Source organism: Aquarana catesbeiana, linkage group LG11 (assembly GCF_042186555.1).
Source record: "Aquarana catesbeiana isolate 2022-GZ linkage group LG11, ASM4218655v1, whole genome shotgun sequence".
Lineage (NCBI taxonomy): Eukaryota > Metazoa > Chordata > Amphibia > Anura > Ranidae > Aquarana > Aquarana catesbeiana.
The window spans coordinates 264,182,049-264,206,111 of record NC_133334.1 but is presented as its reverse complement, the minus strand read 5'-3'; the positions used below and the strand labels follow the sequence as shown (position 1 = coordinate 264,206,111).

At 43.5% G+C, this 24,063-nt stretch overlaps 1 protein-coding gene across 1 annotated transcript in view; it reads left to right on the top strand.

Moving 5' to 3' along the window:
* LRP3 (LDL receptor related protein 3) overlaps nucleotides 1-17,225 on the top strand; it is a 42,067-nt gene extending 24,842 nt beyond the window's left edge. The window contains exons 5-7 of the mRNA XM_073603894.1: nucleotides 4,911-5,997; nucleotides 12,273-12,405; nucleotides 13,689-17,225. Coding sequence (XP_073459995.1) covers nucleotides 4,911-5,997; nucleotides 12,273-12,405; nucleotides 13,689-14,450 — 1,982 coding nt within the window. The 3' untranslated portion in view covers nucleotides 14,451-17,225. The remainder of the gene's footprint in view (nucleotides 1-4,910; nucleotides 5,998-12,272; nucleotides 12,406-13,688) is intronic.
* The last annotated feature ends 6,838 nt before the right edge of the window (nucleotides 17,226-24,063 follow it).

Below are 24,063 nucleotides of genomic sequence, written 5' to 3'. Positions count from 1 at the left end.
AATCTAAAGGAAGGGACAAGTGAAACAGAAGGTAATAACTATGTGGGGATGAGTTGTTAAGAAATTAAAATTCTCCAAACAATCATCACAGATATGAATTGCAGTCATGAAAAAAATCGAAATATTATTTTCAGGTTAATGACACAAAAATATGTACAGTTGGGGAAAAAAGTATTTGATCCCCTGCTGACTTTGTACATTTGTCCACTGACAAAGAAATGATCAGTCTATAATTTTAATGGTAGGTCTATTTTAACAGTGAGAGACAAAATAACAAAAAAAATATCTAGAAAAACGCATTTCAAAAAAGTTATAAATTGATTTGCATTTTAATGAGTGAAATAAGTATTTGAACCCTTCGCAAAAGAAGACTTAGTACTTGGTGGCAAAACCCTTGTTGGCAATCACAGAGGTCAGACATTCCTTGTAGTTGGCCACCAGGTTGGCACACATCTCAGGAGGGATTTTGTCCCACTCCTCTTTGCAGACCCTAAGTCATTAAGGTTTTGAGGCTGACGTTTGGTAACTCGAACCTCAACATATTCTGTAGAGGATTAAGGTCTGGAGACTGGCTAGGCCACGTAACCTTCTTGAGATACTCCTTTGTTGCCTTGGCCATGTGTTTTGGGTCATTGTCATGCTTGAATACCCATCCACGACCCATTCAATTCCCTGGCTGAGAGAAGGAGGTTCTCACCCAAGATTTGATGGTACATGGCCCCGTCCATCGTCCCTTTGATGCGGTGAAGTTGTCCTGTCCCCTTAGCAAAAACTCCCCCCCAAAGCATAATGTTTCCACCTCCATGTTTGACGGTGGGGATGGTTTTCTTGGGGTCATAGGCAGCATTCCTCCTCTTCCAAACAAAATGAGTTGAGTTGATGCCAAAGGGGCAAGGGCACCTTGCGGGCATTGCAGGATTTCAGTCCTTCATGGCGTAGTGTGTTGCCAATTGTTTTCTTGGTGACTATGGTCCCAGCTGCCTTGAGATCATTGACAAGATTCTCCCATATAGTTCTGGGCTGATTCCTCACCATTCTCCTCATCATTGAAACTCCATGAGGTGAGATCTTGCATGGAGCCCCAGAGAATGACAGTTGTTTCGTGTTTCTTACATTTGCGAATAATCGCACCAATTATTGTCACCCTCTCACCAAGCTACTTGGCGATGGTCTTGTAGCCCATTCCAGCCTTGTGTAGGTCTACAATTTTGTCCCTGACATCCTTGGACTGCTCTTTGGTCTTGGCAATGGTGGAGAGATTGGAAACTGATTGATTTATTTGCTTCTGTGGACAGGTGTCTTTTATACAGGTAACAAGCTGAGATTAGGAGCACTCGCTTTAAGCGAGTGCTCCTGATCTCAGCTTGTTACCTGTATAAAAGACACCTGGGAGCCAGAAATCTTGCTGCTTGCTAGGGGTTCAAATACTTATTTCACTCATTAAAATGCAAATCAATTTATAAAATTTTTAAAATGCGTTTTTCTGGATATTTTTGTTGTTATTCTGTCTCTCACTGTTAAAATAAACCGACCAATAAAATTATAGACTGATCATTTCTTTGTCAGTGGGCAAACGTACAAAATCAGCAGAGGATCAAGTACTTTTTTCTCTCACTGTAATGTGTACCGACTGGAAATATTCTAGAGCTTTTTTTCTTAGTTTGTTATGTTGTTGGAATAATAGGACGAAATCTTCGCAGTTCTCCTAATTTCCTTTCTATATTCCGTAAGAGGCGTCCTTGTGAACATAATAGAGATCCTCCCTCCGCCGCACTCACGGCCCCTCGCTGGGACTGGCCTCCTCTCTCCTCTTTCCCGTTAATGTCCATTTAGCCCTCTGATGGTGTTGAAGCTGGAAGTGAATATCTGCGTGGAATATCTAAAGTGCAATTCGATAGAACACAGAGTACACCCAGCAATTACCGGAGCTGGGATCAGCTAATGACATCTTAGCACATCCAGCTACAACAGACCCCCCCCCGCCCCCGTCCTGTGTGCATCATGCACTAGTTGCCTTTGCAGAAAACATTTAAAGCTGAAGCTTATTCTACTTATATTTTGCCTTCCCTTCCCCTCTAATGCCCCGTACACACGATCGGATTTTCCGACAACAAAAGTTGGATGTGAGCTTGTTGTTGGAACGTCCGACCATGTGTATGCTCCATAGAACATTTGCTGTCGGAATTTCCGCCAACAAATGTTAGAGAGAAGGTTCTCAAATTTTCCGACAACAAAACTTGTTGTCGGAAATTCCGAGCGCATGTACACAATTTCGACGCACAAAGTTCCACGCATGCTCGGAATCAAGCAGAAGAGCCGCACTGGCTATTGAACTTCATTTTTCTCGGCTCGTCGTACGTGTTGTACGTCACCGCGTTCTTGACGTTCGCAATTTCCGACAAGATTTGTGTGACCGTGTGTATGCAAGACAAGTTTGAGCCGACATCCGAAGGAGAAAAAAATCCTAGGATTTTGTTGGAAAGTCCTATCAGGGCATATCAGTGTGTACAGGGCATTAGACAAACAGTAAGGGTAGCCCAATTTTTTTTCTATATATTGTGAAAGATGATGTTACGCCAAGTAAATAGATACCCAACATGTCAAGCTTCAAAATTGCGCCCGCTCGTGGAATGGCGACAAACTACGACCCATAAAAATCTCCATAGGTGACGTTTAAAAATTTCTACAGGTTACCTGTTTTGAGTTACAGAGGAGGTCTTGTGCTAGAATTATTGCTCTCGCTCTAACGATCGCAGCGATACCTCACATGTGTGGTTTGCACACCATTCACATATGTGGGTGCGACTTATGTATTGCGTTTGCTTCTGCGCGCGAGCTCGGCGGGACGGGGCGCTTTACATTTTTTTTTCTTATTTATTTTACTTTTTATTTTTACATCGTCTAAAAAAAAAAAAAAAAGGGTCACTATTATTCCTATTACAAGGAATGTAAACATCCCTTGTAATAGAAAAAAAAGCATGACAGGACCTCTTCAATGTGAGATGTTGGGTCAAAAAGCCCTCAGATCTCACATTTACACTTAAAAGCAATAAAAAAAAATTAAAAATAAATGTCTTTCTTTTTATTCTTCAATTTAAAAAAAATTTCCCCTTTTAAGACCATTGGGCGGACGTGATGTTTGACATCGCTTCCATCATCCAAGGGTATGGAGCCGAGTGGGGGCCGTCTTTCCCTCACTCGACTCCATCCCGATCGCGTCCGCCACTAGCGACGGCTCCGGTAAGCGGCGGAGACCACCGGGGAGCGGCAGGAGGAGGGGGGTGTCACCTCTCCCACCGCCGATAAAAGTTAACTTGCAGCGAATCCGCCACAGAGACCACTTTTATCTGAAAGCAGACTGCCCACTGTTTAAAAAGCTATCTGCTGCCATAACCCCGGTATTCAATGTCAAACAGCCTCCGTATAACGATGGCGGAGGTCCATAAGTGGTTAAATATACCCCCTCCGTGTGCACAATTGCCTATAAACAAATACAATGTATCTAAAAAGAATTTGTCTTTATTTTACACATTATAAAAAAGCATATGTTGCTATCAATATAGTACATTACAAACAAGTCTGTGCATAAGGTCCTCTAGAAGGGTCAACGCGTTTCGCTGGATCATCAGCTTTGTCAGGACCAGTAGAGTTAGGCACATTGAGACTGATAAATCAAACAATTTAAAAACAGATCCAAAATGAATGTAGTATAATATACTCGGTGTTCATGGAAGGAAAAGGGTCAATGATCTCAAAAAATAGCCTGCCAGCCCATGGGAGGGCAACCATTATCAAGGCCAGGTAAACCAAAGTCTGAGTTGATATATATATAATATCGTAGTAAATCAACGTTGAAATCCAAGTAGATTATAATGCATGTACTGCGATTGAAGGACTCACCACACCTCAGATGGAAAGATGGACAGATGACGCATAAAGCAGCACTAATTCAAAATCCCAAATAGGGCCCAATTGGCTCAGAGAAATAGGTGCAAGCCACAGTCAAATGAAAGAAGTCATCTGCACAGGGGGATAACCCCCACACAATCTTGTATAGAGATCAGAGATAGTATATCAAATGCAGCAAACAGGATTTTTAACACCGCAACAGAAGCGCAAAGGTCCAGTGTGAAGACATGCATAGAATATAAAGGGATGCATGTTCTTCAGCTCTCCTTGCGTTTTTTTTTTTTAAATGCAAAAGCTCTTTAAAATTTGCTTAGTATGAAAGCCGCCTACTTGGCGAGAAGGTGCTGATAATGACCGAAAATTAATTCATATTTATTAAAATTCATGATATTATTTAAAAAGTCGAATATAATACAATTATATATAAACAGTATTTATATTTTTTTAACCCCTTGGAACCGGCGCCTCCTGGGCCTTTAAGGGGTTTAGGGTGCCGGGAGGCGGGGTTTATGATCATGTGACCACTGTGATTAGCTGTCACAGTGGTCGCATGATCGGAAAGCTCCCAATCGCAATTAGCGGTCCGTTAGCCATCGGTACCTGTGGCGAGAGCATGCAGGGCGCGTGTCCTCAGCACAGCTGTATTTACACTAATGCATGCCGCTTTGTGCCAAGGCCCACCAGCCAAGTGGCCTCATATTTGTGTGTGGCCGGCACTCAGGGGTTAAATAAACTGTCCATTTCGGATTCGGTTTTCGGCCAAGTGCATTCTGCATCATTTTTGTTTTTTTTAGACTTTTTATTTCGGCGCACCACTAATTGTAAGGCAAAAAAATATTATCATCTCCTTGATTAAGCCCAAACCCAGGGTGAAACACGTTGAAACGCGTTGGGGAGGAGCAGGGTGGATGACATTGTTTGTAATTGCTACTTCAGAAATGATAAGGATTCATTTATATTTTTCCTGACATGGTAATTAATATTTCGTCTTTCCTAAACAGGTAAATTGGGACTGAGTTCCTGTCCGTCGGATGAATTTCTCTGCGGAAACGGCAAATGCATCCCAAGCACCTGGAAGTGTAACGCCATGGACGAGTGCGGGGACAACTCAGACGAACGCAACTGCACGCCGCCATCTACAGAAATCCGCACCAGCCTCTGCCCCCTGGGGACCTTTCCTTGTAACGCGGCCGGCACCACACAGTGCATGCCCAACGAGCTGCGCTGCAACTCCGTGAAGGACTGCATCAGCGGCGCCGACGAGGAGAACTGTCCCGAGTTGACGTGTGGTGGGAAGCTCAGCAACTTCTACGGCTCCTTCGCCTCGCCGGACTTCTTCCGGCCGGAGCGCGGCCACTCGGAACTACAGTGCACGTGGTACGTGGACACAGAAGATAACCGCCACGTCATCCTGCAAATCGACCTGCAGCTGGGGTACAGCGACTTCGTCAGGGTGTACGAAGGCATCGGCGAGAGGAGCGAAAAACTCCTCCAGACCCTTTCCTTCCGAAACAACCGCCACACGGTCAGCGCCGAGTCCCCCAATGGCCGGCTCACGCTGACCTACCGCGCACGCCCGAAGAGCATGGGTCACGGGTTTAACGCCACTTACCAAGTGAAGGGTTACTGCCTCCCCTGGGAGCATCCGTGCGGAACGGACGACATATGCTACTCGGACAGTCAGAACTGCGACGGCTGGTGGCACTGCCCGAATGGCAAAGACGAGGAGAACTGCCCCGCCTGCCAAAACAACGAGTACCCCTGCGAGGGGGGCAGCGGCTTGTGCTACTCTAACCTGGACCGCTGCAACAACCAAAAAAACTGCCCGGATGGCTCAGATGAGAAAAACTGTTTCACGTGCCAGCCTGGCAACTTCCACTGTGGCACCAATCTATGCATCTTCGAGACATGGCGCTGCGACGGGCAAGAAGATTGCCAGGACGGGAGCGACGAACAGAACTGCCTGGTTATCGTACCCCGAAAGGTCATCACAGCAGCGCTGATCGGCAGCCTGGTGTGTGGACTGCTGCTGGTGGTCGCCTTGGGTTGTGCGTTTAAGCTCTACTCACTAAGAAGCAGGGAATACAGGTGAGTCGGGGTGTACCTCTGTTACCTGGTGGTGCCCAAAAGTTTGTGACCACCTGGCCATCACACCTATATGGGCTTGTTGGACATCCCATTCCAGAACCATGACCATTAATATGGCATGCCACAAAGTATGAACACCGATCTATCTCTTCCCCTAGCAAGTCCCCTCCCCCCTTCAGTTAGAACACACACTAGGGAACACAGTTAACCCCCTTGATCGCCCCCTACTGTTAACCCCTTCTCTGCCAGTGACATTTTTACAGTAATCAATGCATTTGTATAGCACTGATCGCTGTATAAATGCCAATGGTCCCAAAAATGTGTCAAAATTGTCCGATGTGTCCTCCATAATGTCGCAGTCACGATACAAATCTCAGATCGGCATCATTACTAGTAAAAAAAATAAAAAAATAATAAAAATGCTATAAATCTATCCCCTATTTTGTAGACGCTATAACTTTTGCGCAAACCAATCAATATACGCTTATTGCGATTTTTATTACCAAAAATATGTAGAAGAATACGTATCGGCCTAAACTGAGAAAAAATGTGCTTTTTTTAAAAAAAAAAGGGGATATTTATTATAGCAAAAAGTACAAAATATTGTGTTTTTTTTTTCAAAATTGTCCCTGTTTTTTTGTTTATAGCGCAAAAAATAAAAACTGCAGAGATGATCAAATACCATAAAAAAAAAAGGTCTATTTATGGGAATAAAAGGACATCAATTTTTTTTGGGTGCAGTCAGTTAAAGCGGCGCAGTGCCGAATTGCAATGGCCTGCTCATTCAGCAGCCAAATCTTCCGGGGCTGAAGTGGTTAACTGGCGATTGCGCGTTCATGCAATGCTATAACCAAACTAAATGTATAGCTTTTTTTCACACAAATTGAGCTTTCTTTTGGTGGTTTTTGATCGCCACTGAGTTTTTATTTTTTGAGATATAAATGAAAAAAGACCAAACATAAAAAAAAAATTAAAACAAAAAAATGTTTACTTTCTGCTATGAAAGATAACCAATAAAAACTGTAAAAAAATCAGATTTCGTCATAAATTTTGGCCAAAATGTATTATGCTACTTATCTTTTTAAAAAAAATTCCGATAAGTATATATTGATTGGTGTTTTGTCATGTATTTGGGGTTGTGTTCGATATGTGCAAAGGGAGATCACACAAATACTTAAAAGTATAACATTTATTAACCACTTGCCGGCCGGGCCATAGCTGAATGACGGTTAGATAATTCTGGGAGGGCGCACAATGACGTCCTCCCGGAAACCGCGCTCCCCACGTGCCCCCTGGGGCATGCACGCGGGAGTGTCCGTACTCGCTGGGTTCTTTACCATGTGATCGCTCCGTCCGATGAGGGAATGATCACTGTCAACAAACCAGCGTTTCCTCATACCGATCATGTGAGGAGAGGAAGGAGAAGCTGCAGCGTGAGGCTGCTCTGGTTTTTTTCATCTATTCCAAGTGCCCAGTAGCGCCCCATCAGTGCCACATCTGTGCACCAGCAGTGTCACATCTGTACCCCATCAGTGCAAATCTATGCAGTGCTCTAAAGTGCCCAGCAGTGCCACATCTGTGCCCCAGCAGTGCCCTATAGTGCCCAGCAGTGCCAAATCTGTGCCCCAGCAGTGCCACTTCTGTGCCCAGGAGTGCCACATCTGTGCCCCATCAGTGCAAATCTATGCCCCAGCAGTGCACGTCTGTTCCACAGCAGTGCTTTAAACTGCCCAGCAGTGCCACATCTGTACCCCAGCAGTGCCACATCTGTGCCCCAGCAGTGCCCTATAGTGCCCAGCAGTGCCAAATCTGTGCCCCAGCAGTGCCACATCTGTGCCCCAGCAGTGCTCTACAGTGCCCCAGCAGTGCCATATCTGTGCCCCATCAGTGCTCTACAGTGCCCCATCAGTGCATATCTGTGCCCCATCTGTTTCACAGCAGTGCTCTACAGTGCCCATCAGTGCACATCTGTGCCCCAGCAGTGCCACATCAGTACCCAGCAGTGCCACATCTGTGCCCAAGAGTGCCACATCTGTGCCCAGCAGTGCTCTACAGTTTCTCATCAGTGCACATCTGTGCCCCAGCAGTGCCACGTCAGTACCCAGCAGTGCCAAATCTGTGCCCAGCAGTGCTCTACAGTGCCCCAGCAGTGCCACATCTGTGCCCCATCAGTGCTCTTCAGTGCCCCTATCAGTGCACATCTGTGCCCCATTAGTGTCACGTCAGTGCCCAGCAGTGCCCCATCAGTGTACATCTGTGCCCCATCAATGCCACAGGAGTGCTCTACAGTGCCCCATCAGTGCACATCTGTGCTATATCAGTGCCACATCTGTGATCTACAGTGTCCCATCAGTGCCTTTAAAGTGCCCATACAGTGCCCATCAGTAAATGCTTATCAGTACCACCCTATCAGTGGATCCTCATCAGTGCCCGTCAGTGCCGTAAAAATGTGTAAAAAATGCGTTGAAAAATGATTTTTCATTTTCTTTACACATTTTCAAAAAACTTGTGGAAAAAAATGACATTGACATTGACATGTTCGAAAGACTCATTATGCCTCATAGAATATACATTGGGGTGTTTTCTTTCCAAAATGGGGTAATTTTGTGGGCGTTTCCATTGTCCTGGTGCTCCGGGGCCTTCAAAAGTGTGATAGGTTGTCAGGAAATGAGATGTGTCATTTATGCTCCTAGAACGCCTGAAGGTACTGATTCAATGTTGGGCCTCTCTATGTGGCCAAGCTGTGAAAAAGTCTCACACATGTGGTATCGCCATACTCAGTAAGAGTAGCAGAATGTATTTTGGGGTTTGTAGTTGTAAGTATGCATATGCTGTGTGAGAGAAAAAACCTGCTAATATGACAATTTTGTGAAAAATAAAATAAAAATAAAAAAAATCTTCATTTTGCAAAAGAATTGTGGGAAAAAATGTGAAAAAACTCACCATGGCTCTGACTAAATACCTTGGAACGTCTACTTTCCAAAAAGGGGTCATTTGTGGGGTATTTGTACTTTCCTGGCTTGTGTCTTAAGAAATGAGAATGAGGCCATCAGTACATCAGGTGTCATCAATTTTCAATGATTGGCACCATAGCTTGTACATAGACTCTATAACTTTCACAAAGACCAAATAATATACACTGATTTTGGTTATTTTTACCAAAGAAATGTAGCAGTATAAATTTTGGCCAAAACTTATGAAGAAAAATCACTAATTTGCACAATTTTATAACAGAAACGAAGAAAAATGCATTTCTTTACAAAATTATTTTTTTATTTATAGTGCAAAAAGAAAAAAAAATAATGATTAAATACCACCAAAAGAAAGCTCTATTTTTTTAAAAAAGGACAAAAATTCATATGGATACAATGTGGCATGACTGAGTAATTGGCATTCAAAATGTGACAGCACTGAAAGCTGAAAATTGGCCTAGTTAGGAAGGGGGTTTAAGTGTCCAGTGGGAAAGTGGTTAAAGATAATGACAGATACAGATAATATTAGAAAATATGAAAAGAATACTTAACTTAAAGATGCTGTTTTGCCACGGAGTCCCTCCAATTATAATTGGCATGGCACAGGTGACCACAGAGGCATGCATGATTGCAAGCTCTGAATACGAGATTAGCTTATTCCAGTTTGGGCAGTGGTATTTAGACTTTTGTATAAGGAATCCGGGGCACCCTAGCCGAGCTGCAGCTCTGTGTGTCCATTCAGACACGGAGCTACCATTGGGCCCCACCCTCTCTCTCTCTCCCAATTGGCTAACTGACTTTGGCAGCCGTGGGAGCCAATGGGGCCGCTGCTGTGTCTCAGCCAATCAGGAGGGAAAGTCAGGAACGGCGGAGGGACTCGTGGACATTGCTGGACAGAGATAGGGCTCAGGTAAGTGTTAGGGGGTGCTGGGGAGGCTGCTAAATACAGAAGGCCTTTTATCGTAATGCATAGAATGCATTAAGATAAAAAAAACCTTCTTCCTTTACAACTCCTTTAACCAGACACTGATAGCAGTCACAAGACTGCTATATACTGCTGATGAGAAAAGGTTTTATTTAGCAGTTTCTAATTAACAAAAATAATTGCATTTCCATGTTTTGTGCACTGTGGGAGACCAGATATAGTGAATGCAGAGTCCTGGGTTTACTAACACTTTAAATTTTATTTCTTCTCACTAAGATGTATTTAATTCCTATGATCCTCAGCTCCATCTAGTGGCCATAATGGGGTATTTTCCCTATTCACTCTATATTCCTTATGAATAAGCTTCTCTTTACTATTGTACCATAATATTGAAAGAGCATTGAACCGGAAGAGAAAATAGCTTGAAAAAAATTAATTTTGCCCCCGTCTCATTAAAACCTGGTTAATTTGCACTATATGGATGTACATGCAGTTTCTCTGAATGAATAGCCAAGCCAGTTTTTTTGTTATAGACTCCTTAGTGTTGGTTCATAACAAGAAAACACCAAACAGCCTATGCATTTGGGGGGGGGGGGCTCAGGTGTTTTGCTGTCATACAAATCCTGCATACACTTCGCTGTTCACCCTGTCAACAATTAGTCCTGGTGACTGTGCAGTTCCTTAGTCCCCCTAACTATATGCAACACTTAAGCCCTGAAGTAGGAGGAGACCTCCAATCCCCTGAAACCCATTGGATGAACAGGTGAACGTCAAAGAAGGATACGTCACCAGTCTGATCTCGGGCATGTGCAGTGAAAGTTCTGGGGTGACATGTTGTTGAACAGTAAGCCACCCGCAATCACATTCGGCGGATGTACCAGATCTATAAAGTGCCTGTGCAATACAAGATCCGGGGCACCTGGTTACTGTTCAATAACACGGCATTCCAGGTCTCATACTGTGCATGTGCCAGATTTGCCATGGTGGGCCGGCACCAGTGGCGGCTCCTCCATACGGGGCGCACGGGTGCCGCTCCTCCTATCCATACGTCCAGCCCCCTAATCTACATGCGGGGTGCCGGACGCATGAATTTCAATCTGGGTTTTGGGGGTTTTTTTTGAAGCATGTAATTCGAGCCAGAGGCTTTAATAGGCTTAAAAGGGGGTGGGCTCGGGGCACAGAGCACTGTGCCCTGAGCCCACCCAGTTGTGTGACAATAGTGAATAAATATTCGCTATTCTCACACTAATTCTCCTCCCGGGCCAATCAGGAAGCAGGTCATGAGATTGGCCAAAAAGGAGAAGCGTTCCAATTGGCCTAGGAGGAGGAGACACTGTGATGCCGAGGAGGAGAAGCAAAGGGGAAGCCGCCTCCCGCACCATAGATGGGGAAAGTGCCGGGCTTGGAACCGTCCGACCGACCAATTGGACAGGGGGGGTGGTTGCTGGTGGCCCAACCAGGGGGGGGAGTTGGCTGTGGGTGCACTGTTTGCTGCCCCCCCCGAAACATGCCACTGGCCGGCACAAAACAAGGAAGAAGAAGCCAGTCACTAGTGACGTAAATATCGCGGTGCCGGATGCGGAGACCCGGAGACCAAGGAGAGAGGACCTTTTGGGAGGGGGGCAAGCCAGTAAAGAATGTGTTTGTACTGGGGGTTAATTGGTTTCTCAAGTTTAGCAAGGTGAGCAGGGGGGTGCCCAATTTAAACTTGGGTCCCCAAATTGAGGGTTTTTTTGGTTAAGAGCATCCTCACCAGAGCCACTGTGCCCCACTGGAGTCCAGCTGACTTCTTTTTACTATGTACAACTGATAACTCGAATCCAGCACCTCATGTATGCTTATTCCGGTTTTTATTGCTGTCCGCATACCCCCCCTAGGAAGATTTACCCTCTTTGTCCTGGTCACCATTGTCACCAAGTGTTAGTAAAATCTAAAATCTGACTGCTGTCTTCGGAAAACAGAAAGTGAGATGAAATCTTTTAATGTGGACACTTGTTCTAGTGACAGTGGTCTAGGGCAGGGGTCTCCAAACTTTCCAAAGAAAGGGCCAATTTATTGTCCTTCAGACTTTAGGGGGGCCGGATTATGGGAGATTATTCCTCAACCCTTTAACATCATTACCCTAATATGGAACTATATAGGGTGGTTTGTTGGCACCGATTACTAGCTGGATATCCAAGTGTTAGTGTATGCGTGACTTCTGTTCCAGATATCATTGGACAGTGTGGGGGAGGAGGGGTGTATTCTGGGCCATGGTCAGGGGTGGGGGGGCTCCTTAAGAGCTTAATTGGGAAGCATAAAGTGAAAACATTTGTACTGTGTCAGAATAGAGATTGTTTTCCCTCCACATATAAGTAATCAATTATTTTCCTCATTAGGGCATTCGAAACTCAGATGACCCGCTTGGAGGCGGAGTTTGTAAGACGTGAGGCTCCTCCTTCTTACGGGCAACTTATTGCTCAAGGGCTTATCCCACCTGTTGAGGACTTTCCAGCTTTCAGTGACTCTCAAGTATGTAAATTATCTATCTATCTATCTATCTATCTATCTATCTATCTATCTATCTATCTATCTATCTAGCTATCTATCTATCTATCTATCTACAGTTGCAATAAAAAGTATGTGAACCCTTTTGGAATAATATGGATTTCTGCACAAATTAGTCATAAAATGTGATCTGATCTTCATCTAAGTCACAACAATAGACAATCACAGTCTGCTTAAACTAACAACACACAAAAAAATAAATGTTAATATGTTTTTATTGAACACACCATGTAAACATTCACAGTGCAGGTGGAAAAAGTATGTGAACCCCTAGACTAAAGAGATCTCCAAGAGCTAAAACATAGAACAATCTAGTAAAGAGCACTTTCAACAGCTCTTCATTATTTACCACTAAATTCTTGGTGAATTGAACTTTCACCGCATGCGTTATTTTACCGCATTTTATTTGCCGTTATTTAACTCTTAGTGAATTGACCCCTTTGTCCTGCTAGTGAGATTCCCTTTCACTTCCTGTTCTGGAGACACAACAGGAAGTGGAAAGAGCGAAAATCCCTCCAATGTGGATAAAATTCTCATCATAGAGAGTTATCTTAGAGACAGGTGTCCCCACTGAGGGTTTTGCCCTTACCTCTTGTTCTAATGACAACTCAAATTTTTTGTGATTTCCCCTCACTTTCTGTCTCAGTGACAATGGTCATTAGTACACATAGAGAGGATTACCCTGCAGTGACATAGACAGAAATGAAAACCTGACAGAGGGTCTAACCCTTCCCCAGAGGGTCTAACCTTTTCCCACTCTATCCAAAACTAAAAACAAATAGCCTTATATACACATATACAAAGGTAGAAACATCTGAGTCTGCATCCCCATTGAGGGATTTACTTCCTGTTTTGAAACCTGGACAGGAAGTGAAGAAACATTTCACCATTTATGGTTATAAACAGCATATAAATCTGACAGGAGTTCTAACCCTTCTCTGTTTTATCCAATAAGACCCGGTTCACACTCAGGCGACTTAGCCGCCTGACAAGTCACGTTTCGTTCTATACTATGGAACCGTTCTAATAGGAGCGACTCAAGTCGCTCCGACTTAGAAAAAGGTTCCTGTACTACTTTTGCGGTGACTTCAAGCGACTTGCATTGACTTCTTTACAGAAGTCATTTTGCAAGCCGCTGCTGAAGTCGTGTGCAGGTCGTCTAGGGCAGTCACGCTGTAAGTCGTATTTTGCAAATTAAAAAACAAGTTTCATTCTCCTAATCACTTTCTTATTTTTTCTCTTTCCAGGTCTCCATGTTGCAGAACATTCGCACAGCCATGAGACGTCAGATGAGACGTCACTCGTCCAGAAGGGCCTCTTCCAGGAGGCGTTTAGGTCGGCTGTGGAACAGATTATTCCACCGCCCTCGGGCGAGAGGCCAAATCCCCCTCCTGACCTCGTCGCTGCTTTCCCGATACGGTGAACCGGACGCCGGGATGGAGGAGGAGAACTGCTGGAGCCCATCAACGCCTCCAGAAAGACTCAACACCCACACGCAAACCGGTGGCCAGGACGGAGAAAGCCCCGACCTGGCGGTTGGCCGGCATGAACTGGAGATCGCGGGTCGGCTCCCTTCAAACGCTCTTCAGGAGGCACGCTCAGGAGGCAGCGTTCAACCTGAAATGGAATGGTCCACGGTCTGTTTGGACTCTGAAAACAGCCGTGGTTACTTGAATCCAGCCATAAGTGAAGATGCGGGGGATCAGACGCCGGCTGGTCCCTCGGATACGTTTTACATGGTGCCTCTACCGGAAAGGACTACTGCTGGTCCCAGCGCTGCATCTAATAGCCATCAATTCAACAGGAAACACTTAAAATTGCCTTTGAAGTACTCAGACAGCTTAGTGAATGTCCAGATTCAGGGGAAAGAGCCGCCATGTGGCTGCGCGGCTTCTTGCCAGGACGAGCCCTTGGGCGTACATGTGACTTGCCATCCGACAACCCCGTCAGCCTCTCACCCGTTGTCGGAGGGCAGCCCAAGTGACGATGACTCTTTACTCAATTGCTGATGTCATTTCCTCCCATTTAGGCTTTTTATATGACAGTACGATGTGCAACTGGGTCATGTGACATGTTGTAACCCAAAGCAGCCAATCGGCATTCAAGATCCTGCAGCTTAAAATGTTTCCCTCGCCCAAAACTTTTTTCTAATTTTGGACAGAGTAGGTCCCCTGGTATTACCACATTACTTCCTGTCCTAGAGACACATCAGGAATGAAGAGAAATCAAACGAAGAAGAATTCCTCTCTTAGATGGTTGTCACCAGAACAGCTGTCCCCATTGGAAGTTTTTCCTGTTTTTGTGACAACTGTGATTTTTTTTGTTTTTCATCACTTTCTTTACCGGTGGCTAATGTTTGGGCCAAACCCATGAGAATTTGTCACATGATAGCAGAAAGGGGCAGGGATGATGTTGGCATTGTTGTCCTAATATGGCCACCTAACCATAGTCAATGACATTGTCCAAATACACCCATTTGGCTACGTTAGGTCAATGATGTCCAATTACGGCCATTCACCAAATATGTCTATGAGGCCATATTAAGTCAATGATGTCACCAGTATCCCCAGCCCTTTGTTATGTACGGCTGTGGGTCGGTGATGCTCTTGACATCATTGACCAAATATGGCCACAAAACCACATTTGGTACATACAGCTATGGGTTGGGAATGCTGGTGACATCATTGACCTCATATGGCCATATAGCCATGTATGGTCAATGTCCAAATATGCCCATTTGGCTACATTAAGTCAATGATATCCAAATATGTCCATTGACCAAATATGTACTGTATATGTGACCATATTAGGTCAATGATGTCACCAGCATCCCCACCCCTTTGCTACATAGGATTGTGGGGCGGTAAAGCTCTTGACATCATAGACCTAATATGGCCACGTAACCATATTTGGTCACTGACATTGTCCAAATGTGCCCATTTGGGATGCTGATGACACCATTGAGCTAATATGGCCACATAGCAAAATTTGATCAAGGACATTGTCCAAATAGGCCCATTGACCAAATATGTAACCATATTAGGTCGATGATGTTACCAGCCTCCCTGTACCATTGTTACATACGGCTGTGGGGTAAAAATGCTGGTGACATCATTAACCTAATATGGTCACATAGACATGTTTGGTCAATGACATTGTCCAGATATACTCATTTGGCTATAAGGTCAATGATGTCACCAGCATGCCTGCCCTTTTGTTACGTGTGACTATAGGGCAGGTATGGACTTGACATCACTGACCTAATATGGCCACACAGATATATTTGGTCAGTGATATTGTCCTAATGGGTCCATTTGGCTACATTAGGTCAATGATATCCAAATAAGGCCATTGACCAAATATGTTTATGAGGCCATATTAGGTCAATGATGTCACCAGCACCCCCACCCCTTCGTTATGTACGACTGTGGGGCGGTGAAGCTCTTGAAATCGTTGACCTAATATGGCCAGGTAACCATATTTGGTCAATGACTATGTCCAAATTCGCCCATTTGGTTATATTTGATCAATGATGTCACCAGCATCCCTACCCCATTTGTTATGTGTGGCTGTGGCATGTTGGTGACACCAGTGAGCTAACATGGTCACATAGAAATGTTTGGTCAATGTCATTGTCCAAATAGGCCCATTGACCAAATATGTGACTATATTAGGTCAATTATGTCATCGGCATCCCTAGCCCTTTGTTATGTGCGGTTGTGGGGAGGTTATGCTCTTCATATCATTGACCCAATATAGCTATGAGACCATATTTGGTCATATTTGACCATCATCTCCACCTCTTTAAGTGTGGCTGTGGGGTGGGAATGCTGGTGTCATCATTCACCTAATATGGCCTAACAGCGAAGTTTGGTCAATGATGTTGTCCTAATGGGTCCATTTGGCCATATTAGGTCAATGATGTCACCAGCATCCCCGCCTCTTTTGCTATATGCAGCTATGGGGCTGGGAATTCCCTGGCCACAGCTCATTGGGCCAGTGACCAGCTATCATGTGACAGCTTCCCCTGGGTTAGGGCCGGAGTGGGTTTATTTCATCACTACTGAAGTAACTACCCCCAATCGGGAACACAGACAGCATTACAAACCTGAAGGAGGTCCTAACCCTTCTCCACTCCGTTGAATTTGAGAAATCCTGAATTTCCTAGTTGTCACAAGAACAGGAAGTGAAAGGAAATCTTCCAATAATGACACTTTGGGGAGAGTTCCTCTCATTCCCTGTTTCCTATTTCCTCTCATTTCCTGTTGTGTCTTTGGGACAGAAAAGTGAAAATAATCTCCCCCCCCAGCACACACAAAAAAATACATATCAGGGTTTAAACCTCCCCAATGCTATCTAAAACAAAAAAAGATCTTTCCTAAAGACACAATTTAATAACTGGTTAAAGCTGAACTCTAGGCTGGATACACAGATAAAAAAAATATATATAAAGGATTCATTTGTATTTCTGTCTATCCAGTCCTGAGATTTACACAGCTCTGCCACACTGCACAGCTCTCTCTGGTAGAGCAGGAGATCAGATTCTTTTTCTCTGTAAGACTTACAGGTCTTGTCCCTCCCCCACCTTGTGATTGGACAGTGAAAGGAGAAGCAGCAGACTGATGAGTTCCTCTGTCTGTCACTTTTCTCACTCCTCCTATCAGTAGACACGTGCGGAACGGAAAAATTTGCTTTGTTTCGTTTCAATCAGTTATTTGCATAAAGTTGTTTAATTTAATTTGTCAAATTCATTTAATTTGTTTTCGGAATTGGTTTTGTTTATTCAGGTTGTAATCGATTTGTTATTCACATCAATTTGTTTAGTTAAATTAGTTTAATTCATTTAATTTGTTTTCGGAATTTGTTTAGTTTTTTCAAACTCGAAATCCATTCAAAATCAAATTTATTTTATTCAAAATTCAAATTTTGGAAGATGGTTATATTCTTTCTATTCCATTCTATGCTATTTTTTTTCTATTCTATTCTTTTATTTTATTTTCTATCCAAATTCATTCTATTTGAAATTTGAATTTTGGAAGATGGTCAAATTTATTCTATTCTAGTCTGTTGTTTTTTTATATTCTGTTCTTTTCTATTATTTTATTTTCAATTCTATTCTTTTCCTTTTCTATTTGAAATTCGAATTCTGGAAGATGGTTATATTCTTTCTATAGTATTCTATTATATATTTTTTTTCTTTTCTTTTATTTTCTATTCTATCTAATCTATTCTTTTCTGTTTGAGATCAAATTTATTCTATTCGAATTTCAGAAGAATATTCTTTCTATTTTATTGTATTCTAGTCTGTTGTTTTTTCTATTCTTTTCTCTTATTTAAATTTCAATTCTATTCTTTGCTATTCTATTCGAATTACAGAAGAAAATTGTTTCTATTTTATTCTATTCTGTTGTTTTTTCTATTCTTTTCTCTTATTTAATTTTCAATTCTATTTGTTTCTATTCTAGTCTAATTCAAATTAATTCTATTCAGAATTCAAATTCTGGAAGATGGTTATATTCTTTCTATTTTATTCTATTCTATTGATTTATTCTATATTATTCTTTTATTTCTATTCTATTCTAATCTATTATTTTCTTTTCTATTCAAATTCAAATTGATTCTATTCACATTTCGGAAGAAAGTTATATCATTTCTATTTTATTCTATTCTGTTGTTTTTTATACTCTTTTCTTTTCTTTTATTTCATTTTCAATTCTATTATTTCCTATTCTATTCAAATTCAAGTTTATGCTATTCGAAATTCGAATTCTGGAAGATGGTTATATTCTTTCTATTTTATTCTATTCTATTGTTTTATTCTAGTCTATTGTTTTATTCTATTCTATTCTTTTAGTCTATTCTATTCTTTAATTGTCTATTCTATCCCTTTTTTTATTCTATCCCTTTATTTTCTATTATTTTTTTTTTTTCATTCTTTTATTTTGTATTCTGTTCTGTTTTGCTCTATTATATTGTATTCTTTTATTTTCTAGTCTATTCTTTTCTATTCTATTATATTCTTTTCTATTCTATTTGATTCTTTTCTGAAAACTATCCAACTTCGATTCGAAAACTATCCAAATTGTTTCCGAAATTTTAGTTTAGTTATTTCCGATTCGTTTAAAATCGTTACTATTGTAATTCTCAAATCCCGAATAACAGAAAATTGGTCCAGAATTTTGATTCGGAACAAAACGAACCGCACATGTCTACCTATCAGCATGCCCCTTGCACTGCAGAACAACAAATAGGCGCCCCGTGCTGCTTCTTTGTCTCCTAGTCTGAGCTGTGCTGTACAGGGGGCTGCATGAGGTTGATACCCTGTCAATGTCAGGTACTTACATTTACAAAAAGCACATTTAATGATGTATTAATGATTACCGAGCTGAATTCATTTGTGTCTTTTACATCCGCCTGGAGTCCAGCCTTAACGATATTCTGTAAAAGCACCCCAGGGGGTATATGGGGGGCTGTATGACTAAGAATGTGCTAACATCTCTGCACACGCATTGTCATGCGATCCCCACGTACTCCCATGCATTGGTGTATATATGTTTTGTGTCCGCCCATTCATTCCCTATGGGCCCTCAACACACGTCCATGCATTAAAAAAAAAGTACACAACCCTTTTTTTCCCACACAGGTATCTCCCAGGTGTGTGGGGGGAAAAAGGCGGTGTGTGTTACGTTGGCAGTCTATAAGAAATAAATGTATGTGGGTAACAATTTAAATGGGAATAGGTGTGAACAGGGCCAGGACTCCAACAAATATTGGCTGTATACAAGAGGCATTAGTATTCTTGCTTGATGGTTAGGGATCTATTTTTTTAAATAACTTCCTGTGTGAATGTCTCTGCATTCGCTCAGCCACTGCGAATAATACCCATAATGGGTTTAATATGTATATTTTCTATTCTCTTCAGCTCCATCTAGTGGCCATAATGTATTTTCCTGAAATACCCCAATCAGGAAAATACTGCATTATGGCCACTAGATGGAGCTGATGATCATAGGAAATACATATATTAGACACATTATGGGGATTATTTGTGACAGTTGTGTGAATGCTGAGACCTTTGCACAGCGATTTTTTTTTTTATAAATAGACCCCTATGTGTGTTTTGTGTCTTTCTTCCATATCTGTGCAGTAATCCAGTGTGAGACCTCCTGTAATAAAGACCGCTCACTGCTGATCTTTCTCCTTGGGCAGGGTGACTGGTCTTGTCTCCGCCCCCTCCTGTCATTTTTCTGAAGACAGCCTGCAGTGGGTGGAGCCTGCTGGGCCCCTGCCACAGCTCTGCTCTCTTTCCTTGTGCAGGGTGACTGGTCTTGTCTCCGCCCCCTCCTGTAGTTTTTCTACAGGCAGCCTGCAGTGGGTGGAGCCTGCTGGGCCCCTCCCACAGCTCTGCTCTCTTTCCTTGTGCAGGGTGACTGGTCTTGTCTCCGCCCCCTCCTGTAGTTTTTCTGCAGGCAGTTTGTAGTGGGTGGAGCCTGCTGGGCCCCTCCCACAGCTCTGCTCTCTTTCCTTGTGCAGGGTGACTGGTCTTGTCTCCGCCCCCCTCCTATAGTTTTCTGGAGGCCGCTCGTGGGTGGAGCCTGCTGGGCCCCTCCCACAGCTCTGCTCTCTTTCCTTCTGCAGGGTGACTGGCCTTGTCTCCGCCCCCTCCTGTAGTTTTTCTGCAGGCAGCCTGCAGTGGGTGGAGCCTTCTGGGCCCCTCCCACAGCTCTGCTCTCTCTCCTTGTGCCCTTTTATTGAAATATATTCCTCAGTTCTGTATGGGATCACTTTTTGATTTAAAGCTGAACTCCGGGGCACAAAAACCTTAATTTTAATATATTCCTCAATAGCCGCAAAAGATATAAACCCACTCTGTGTGCACCAACTGTCTTGGCAAACACAGATATTATCTTTTAAAAGTAGCAGTGACATCATCACTGTGCTGTACATACCCTGTGCAGAGAGCAGAGCTGTGGGAGGGGCCCAGCGGGCTCCACCCACTACAGGCTGCCTGCAGAAAACTACAGGAGGGGGCGGAGACAAGAGCAGTTACCCTGCACAAGGAGGAAGAGCAGAACTGTGGGAGGGGCCCAGCAGGCCCCACCCACTGCAGGCTGCCTGCAGAAAAACAGGAGGAGGCGGAGATAAGAGCAGTCACTCTGCACAAGGAGAGAGATCAGAGCTGCGGGAGGGGCCCAGCAGGCTCCACCCACTACAGGCTGTCTGCAGAAAACTACAGGAGGGGGCGGAGACAAGACCAGTCACCCTGCACAAGGAGAGAGATCAGCAGTGACCGGTCTTTATTACAGTAAGTCTCACACTGGATTACTGCACAGATCTGGAAGAAATACACAAAGCACACTGAGATTCAGGAAGGATACACATGAGGAATGGATTTAGATGATATTTGCTGATTCCAAAGTCCTGTTTTAAAAAGAAAGTCTGGCTTGGGTATAGGAGAGGCTGATTGGTTGCTAAGGGGTTACAGCACTTCCTAATGCCTGTTTCTATTATATTATCAGAAGGAAATGGACTCAACTGAGCATGTGGCGTATTTTTTATATTATGCTATCATGACCATACCATTGCAGAGTCTGGGCAGGGTCCTTCTATCATGACAGGTCCACTATAGACCCCCACAGTTAGGAATATGTCCTCAGTGTAAAAAGGGATGATGGTTCATCATAAAGGCAAATTCAATTCAAAATATAAAAAAAATAAAAAATAAGCACAAACCAGTCCCCTTTGATCATCAGCTCCACCTAGTGGCCATAATGCAGTATTTTCCTGACTGAAGCATTTCAGGACAATACCGCGTTTCCCTGAAAAAAAGCCTGGGTCCTATATTCATTTGGGCAACAATAGACCCGGTAGGGCTTATTTTCGGGGTAGGGCTTGTCATGTGCTGTCTTCTCTCCCCATCTCCCTCCCTGCCTGTCAGGAATCCCCAGTGGAACTGAGTAAAAGTGGTTGTAACATCCTAGAATGCACTGTATTACAGTATTGTATAATGTAAACTGTGTATGTTTCTGTAATCTATTTGTGATCAATACCTCAAGACCCACCGGACCTCTCTTCCCTGCACCGAGCACTGCAGGGGGGGGGGGGGCAAGATCCCCCTGCTGACAGCTGGGAGAAGAGGAGAAGAGCAGTGGGAGGTCAGCTGAATTCTGCTATAAGAAGGTATTTATCACAAATAAATTACAGAAACATACACACTTTACATTATATAATACTGTAATACAGTGCATTCTAGGATCTTACAACCACTTTAGGGCTTATTTTCGGGGTAGGGCTTATATTGCAGCCCTCCCCAAAAATCACAGTAGGGCTTATTTTCCGGGAAACACGTTATGCATATTGTGGCCACTAGATGGAGCTGATGAGAGAAAATAAAGCAAAATATGAGCAGAATTTGTGAGGGCTAGGCAAATGTTTTAACATTTGTCCAAACTTTTTTTTATACATAGACCCCCCCCCCACGGGCTTGGCAAGAAAATAGGAAGAGGACGGCCGCACTCCAAAATAATGCCTTTATTTAATGAAGCTTGATCCATACATCAATCAGAGACACAGGTCCAGATGATAGCTGACGCGTTTCGCACCGTTACTGGCGCTTAATCATAGCTTAATCATTTTCTGTGGGGCAGAAAAATGGAAGTATTTCAAAAACAATGCAGAGAAGGAAAAACCAATGAAACAGCATGAGAAGCACAGCAATGTGTAAGCTGAGTTATCTACAGTGTGCTTCCCACACAAATTCATCCGTTTTTTTTTTCTTTAAGCATCTGTGGTGCCAAGTTGGAAATGATCCGACTTTAATTTTGGCCTACATTTTTTTTAGCTAGATTTGGATAGAGCGTGGAAGGATGAGTACCTTGTTTACTGCTATCCGGGGCTCAGCTAGTGCTTGTTTACATGTGTGATCGGCAGTGGTGTATTTTGGTTTTGTGTTGCCCTAGGAAAGACTAAAATCGGCACCCCCCCATCTAAATTTGTCCCATCCCAGCCGCTTTAAAATTGCGCACGTCCGTGCAATGGCGACAAACGGCACAAATTTTACTATCCATAGGTGACGCTTTAGCCTTTACAGATTACCACTTTAGATTTAAAGGGAAGAATTCGTTCTAGAATTACTTCCCATGATCTGACGTTCGTGGTGTTACCTCACATGTGCGGGACGATCGCTCTTTGCGTGTGTGCAGGACTTGAAATTTTTTTTGTAATTATTCTTTTCTTTTTTTTTACACTGTTGCTTTAATTTTCTTTTTTTTTGTTATCACTTTTTTTTTATCATTTATCACTTTTTTTGCTGTCACAAGGAATGTAAACATCCTTGTGACAGCAATAGACATGTGACAGGTACTCCCTATGGATAGATCTACCCTCTTTCCCCGAAAATAAGACCTAGCGTGATTGTCGGTGATGGCTGCAATATAAGCCCTACCCCCCCCAAATAAGCCCTAGTTAAAGTCCTTGTAGGTCTTATCTTCAGGGTAGGGCTTATTTTCGGTGAAACAGGGTAGGGCTTATTTGGGGGGTAGGGCTTATATTGCAGCCATCACCGACAATCACGCTAGGTCTTATTTTCGGGGAAACAGGGTATAAGACCCCATATCCCTCTACCGCACTTAGAAGCATTCAAAACATCAAGATTGGTGTTTTTGAATACTTTAGATTTTTTTAAAAATGGTGCCGATGGTTTTCAAGTACCCTGGAAGTGATGTCATGTCATTGCTTCCAGTGTACTCTTATGAACAGCCGATCAAAGCCGATCCTGGCTTTGCTTGGCTGTCCTGCCAGCCAGCGGACACGTCGGCTGGTTGCTCAGGGTCTCCTGGTGGGACGGGAGAAGCCGAGAGAACCGCGGATGGCGGCAGGAGGGGGGGAGACGTCACCTCCCGCTGCTTGTTACAGCAATCGATCGGCTAGTAAGCCGCTCTAATTGCTTTTACAAGAGAGCCGGCCATTGGCTATAACAAATGGTACCAGGGTGATGCCTGCAGCTGCAGGCATTATCCGGGTACAGGCCCCCCCCCCCCCCCGAAAAATGCCGCCCAAGACAAATGCCTTGTTTGCCTCACGGTAGATACACCCCTGGCGGTTGGGGGGTGATAAAGGTAGGCCATTGAGCCCTGTTTTAAGCTGCAAAAAACGGACTAAGTTGTGCACATGCCCCAGCAAAAATGATACCACGTGTACTGCCCGCCAAACGTAGCCCATTCAAGTCAATAGTGCCGTGCTGCAACTACCCTGTAACTGTATGCAATGCACATGGTTGCAGCACAGTGGTTAAAATAGGTGGCAAGGAGGTGAGACATGGCCTCCTCATCACTTGTCGAACTTGGCCATTTCCCATCACTTCCTGTCCTGCTGATCACCACTTCACCATACAAGAAGTGAAGGAACATTTGCACCAAAGACACAGGCTGAAATAAACTCTAAACAGGACAAAAAAAAGTAAGAGTGCCACTCCAATGGCCAAAGATTTTTTTTATTAGATATTCAGTGGGCTAAGAGAGCCAATGAGTTTTGGGGGTTCACACTCTCCTTCATCAGTGCCTATATATGATGTAACCTCAAAAATGGCTGGCCCTTATTGGACTGTGATAATACTATGTATAA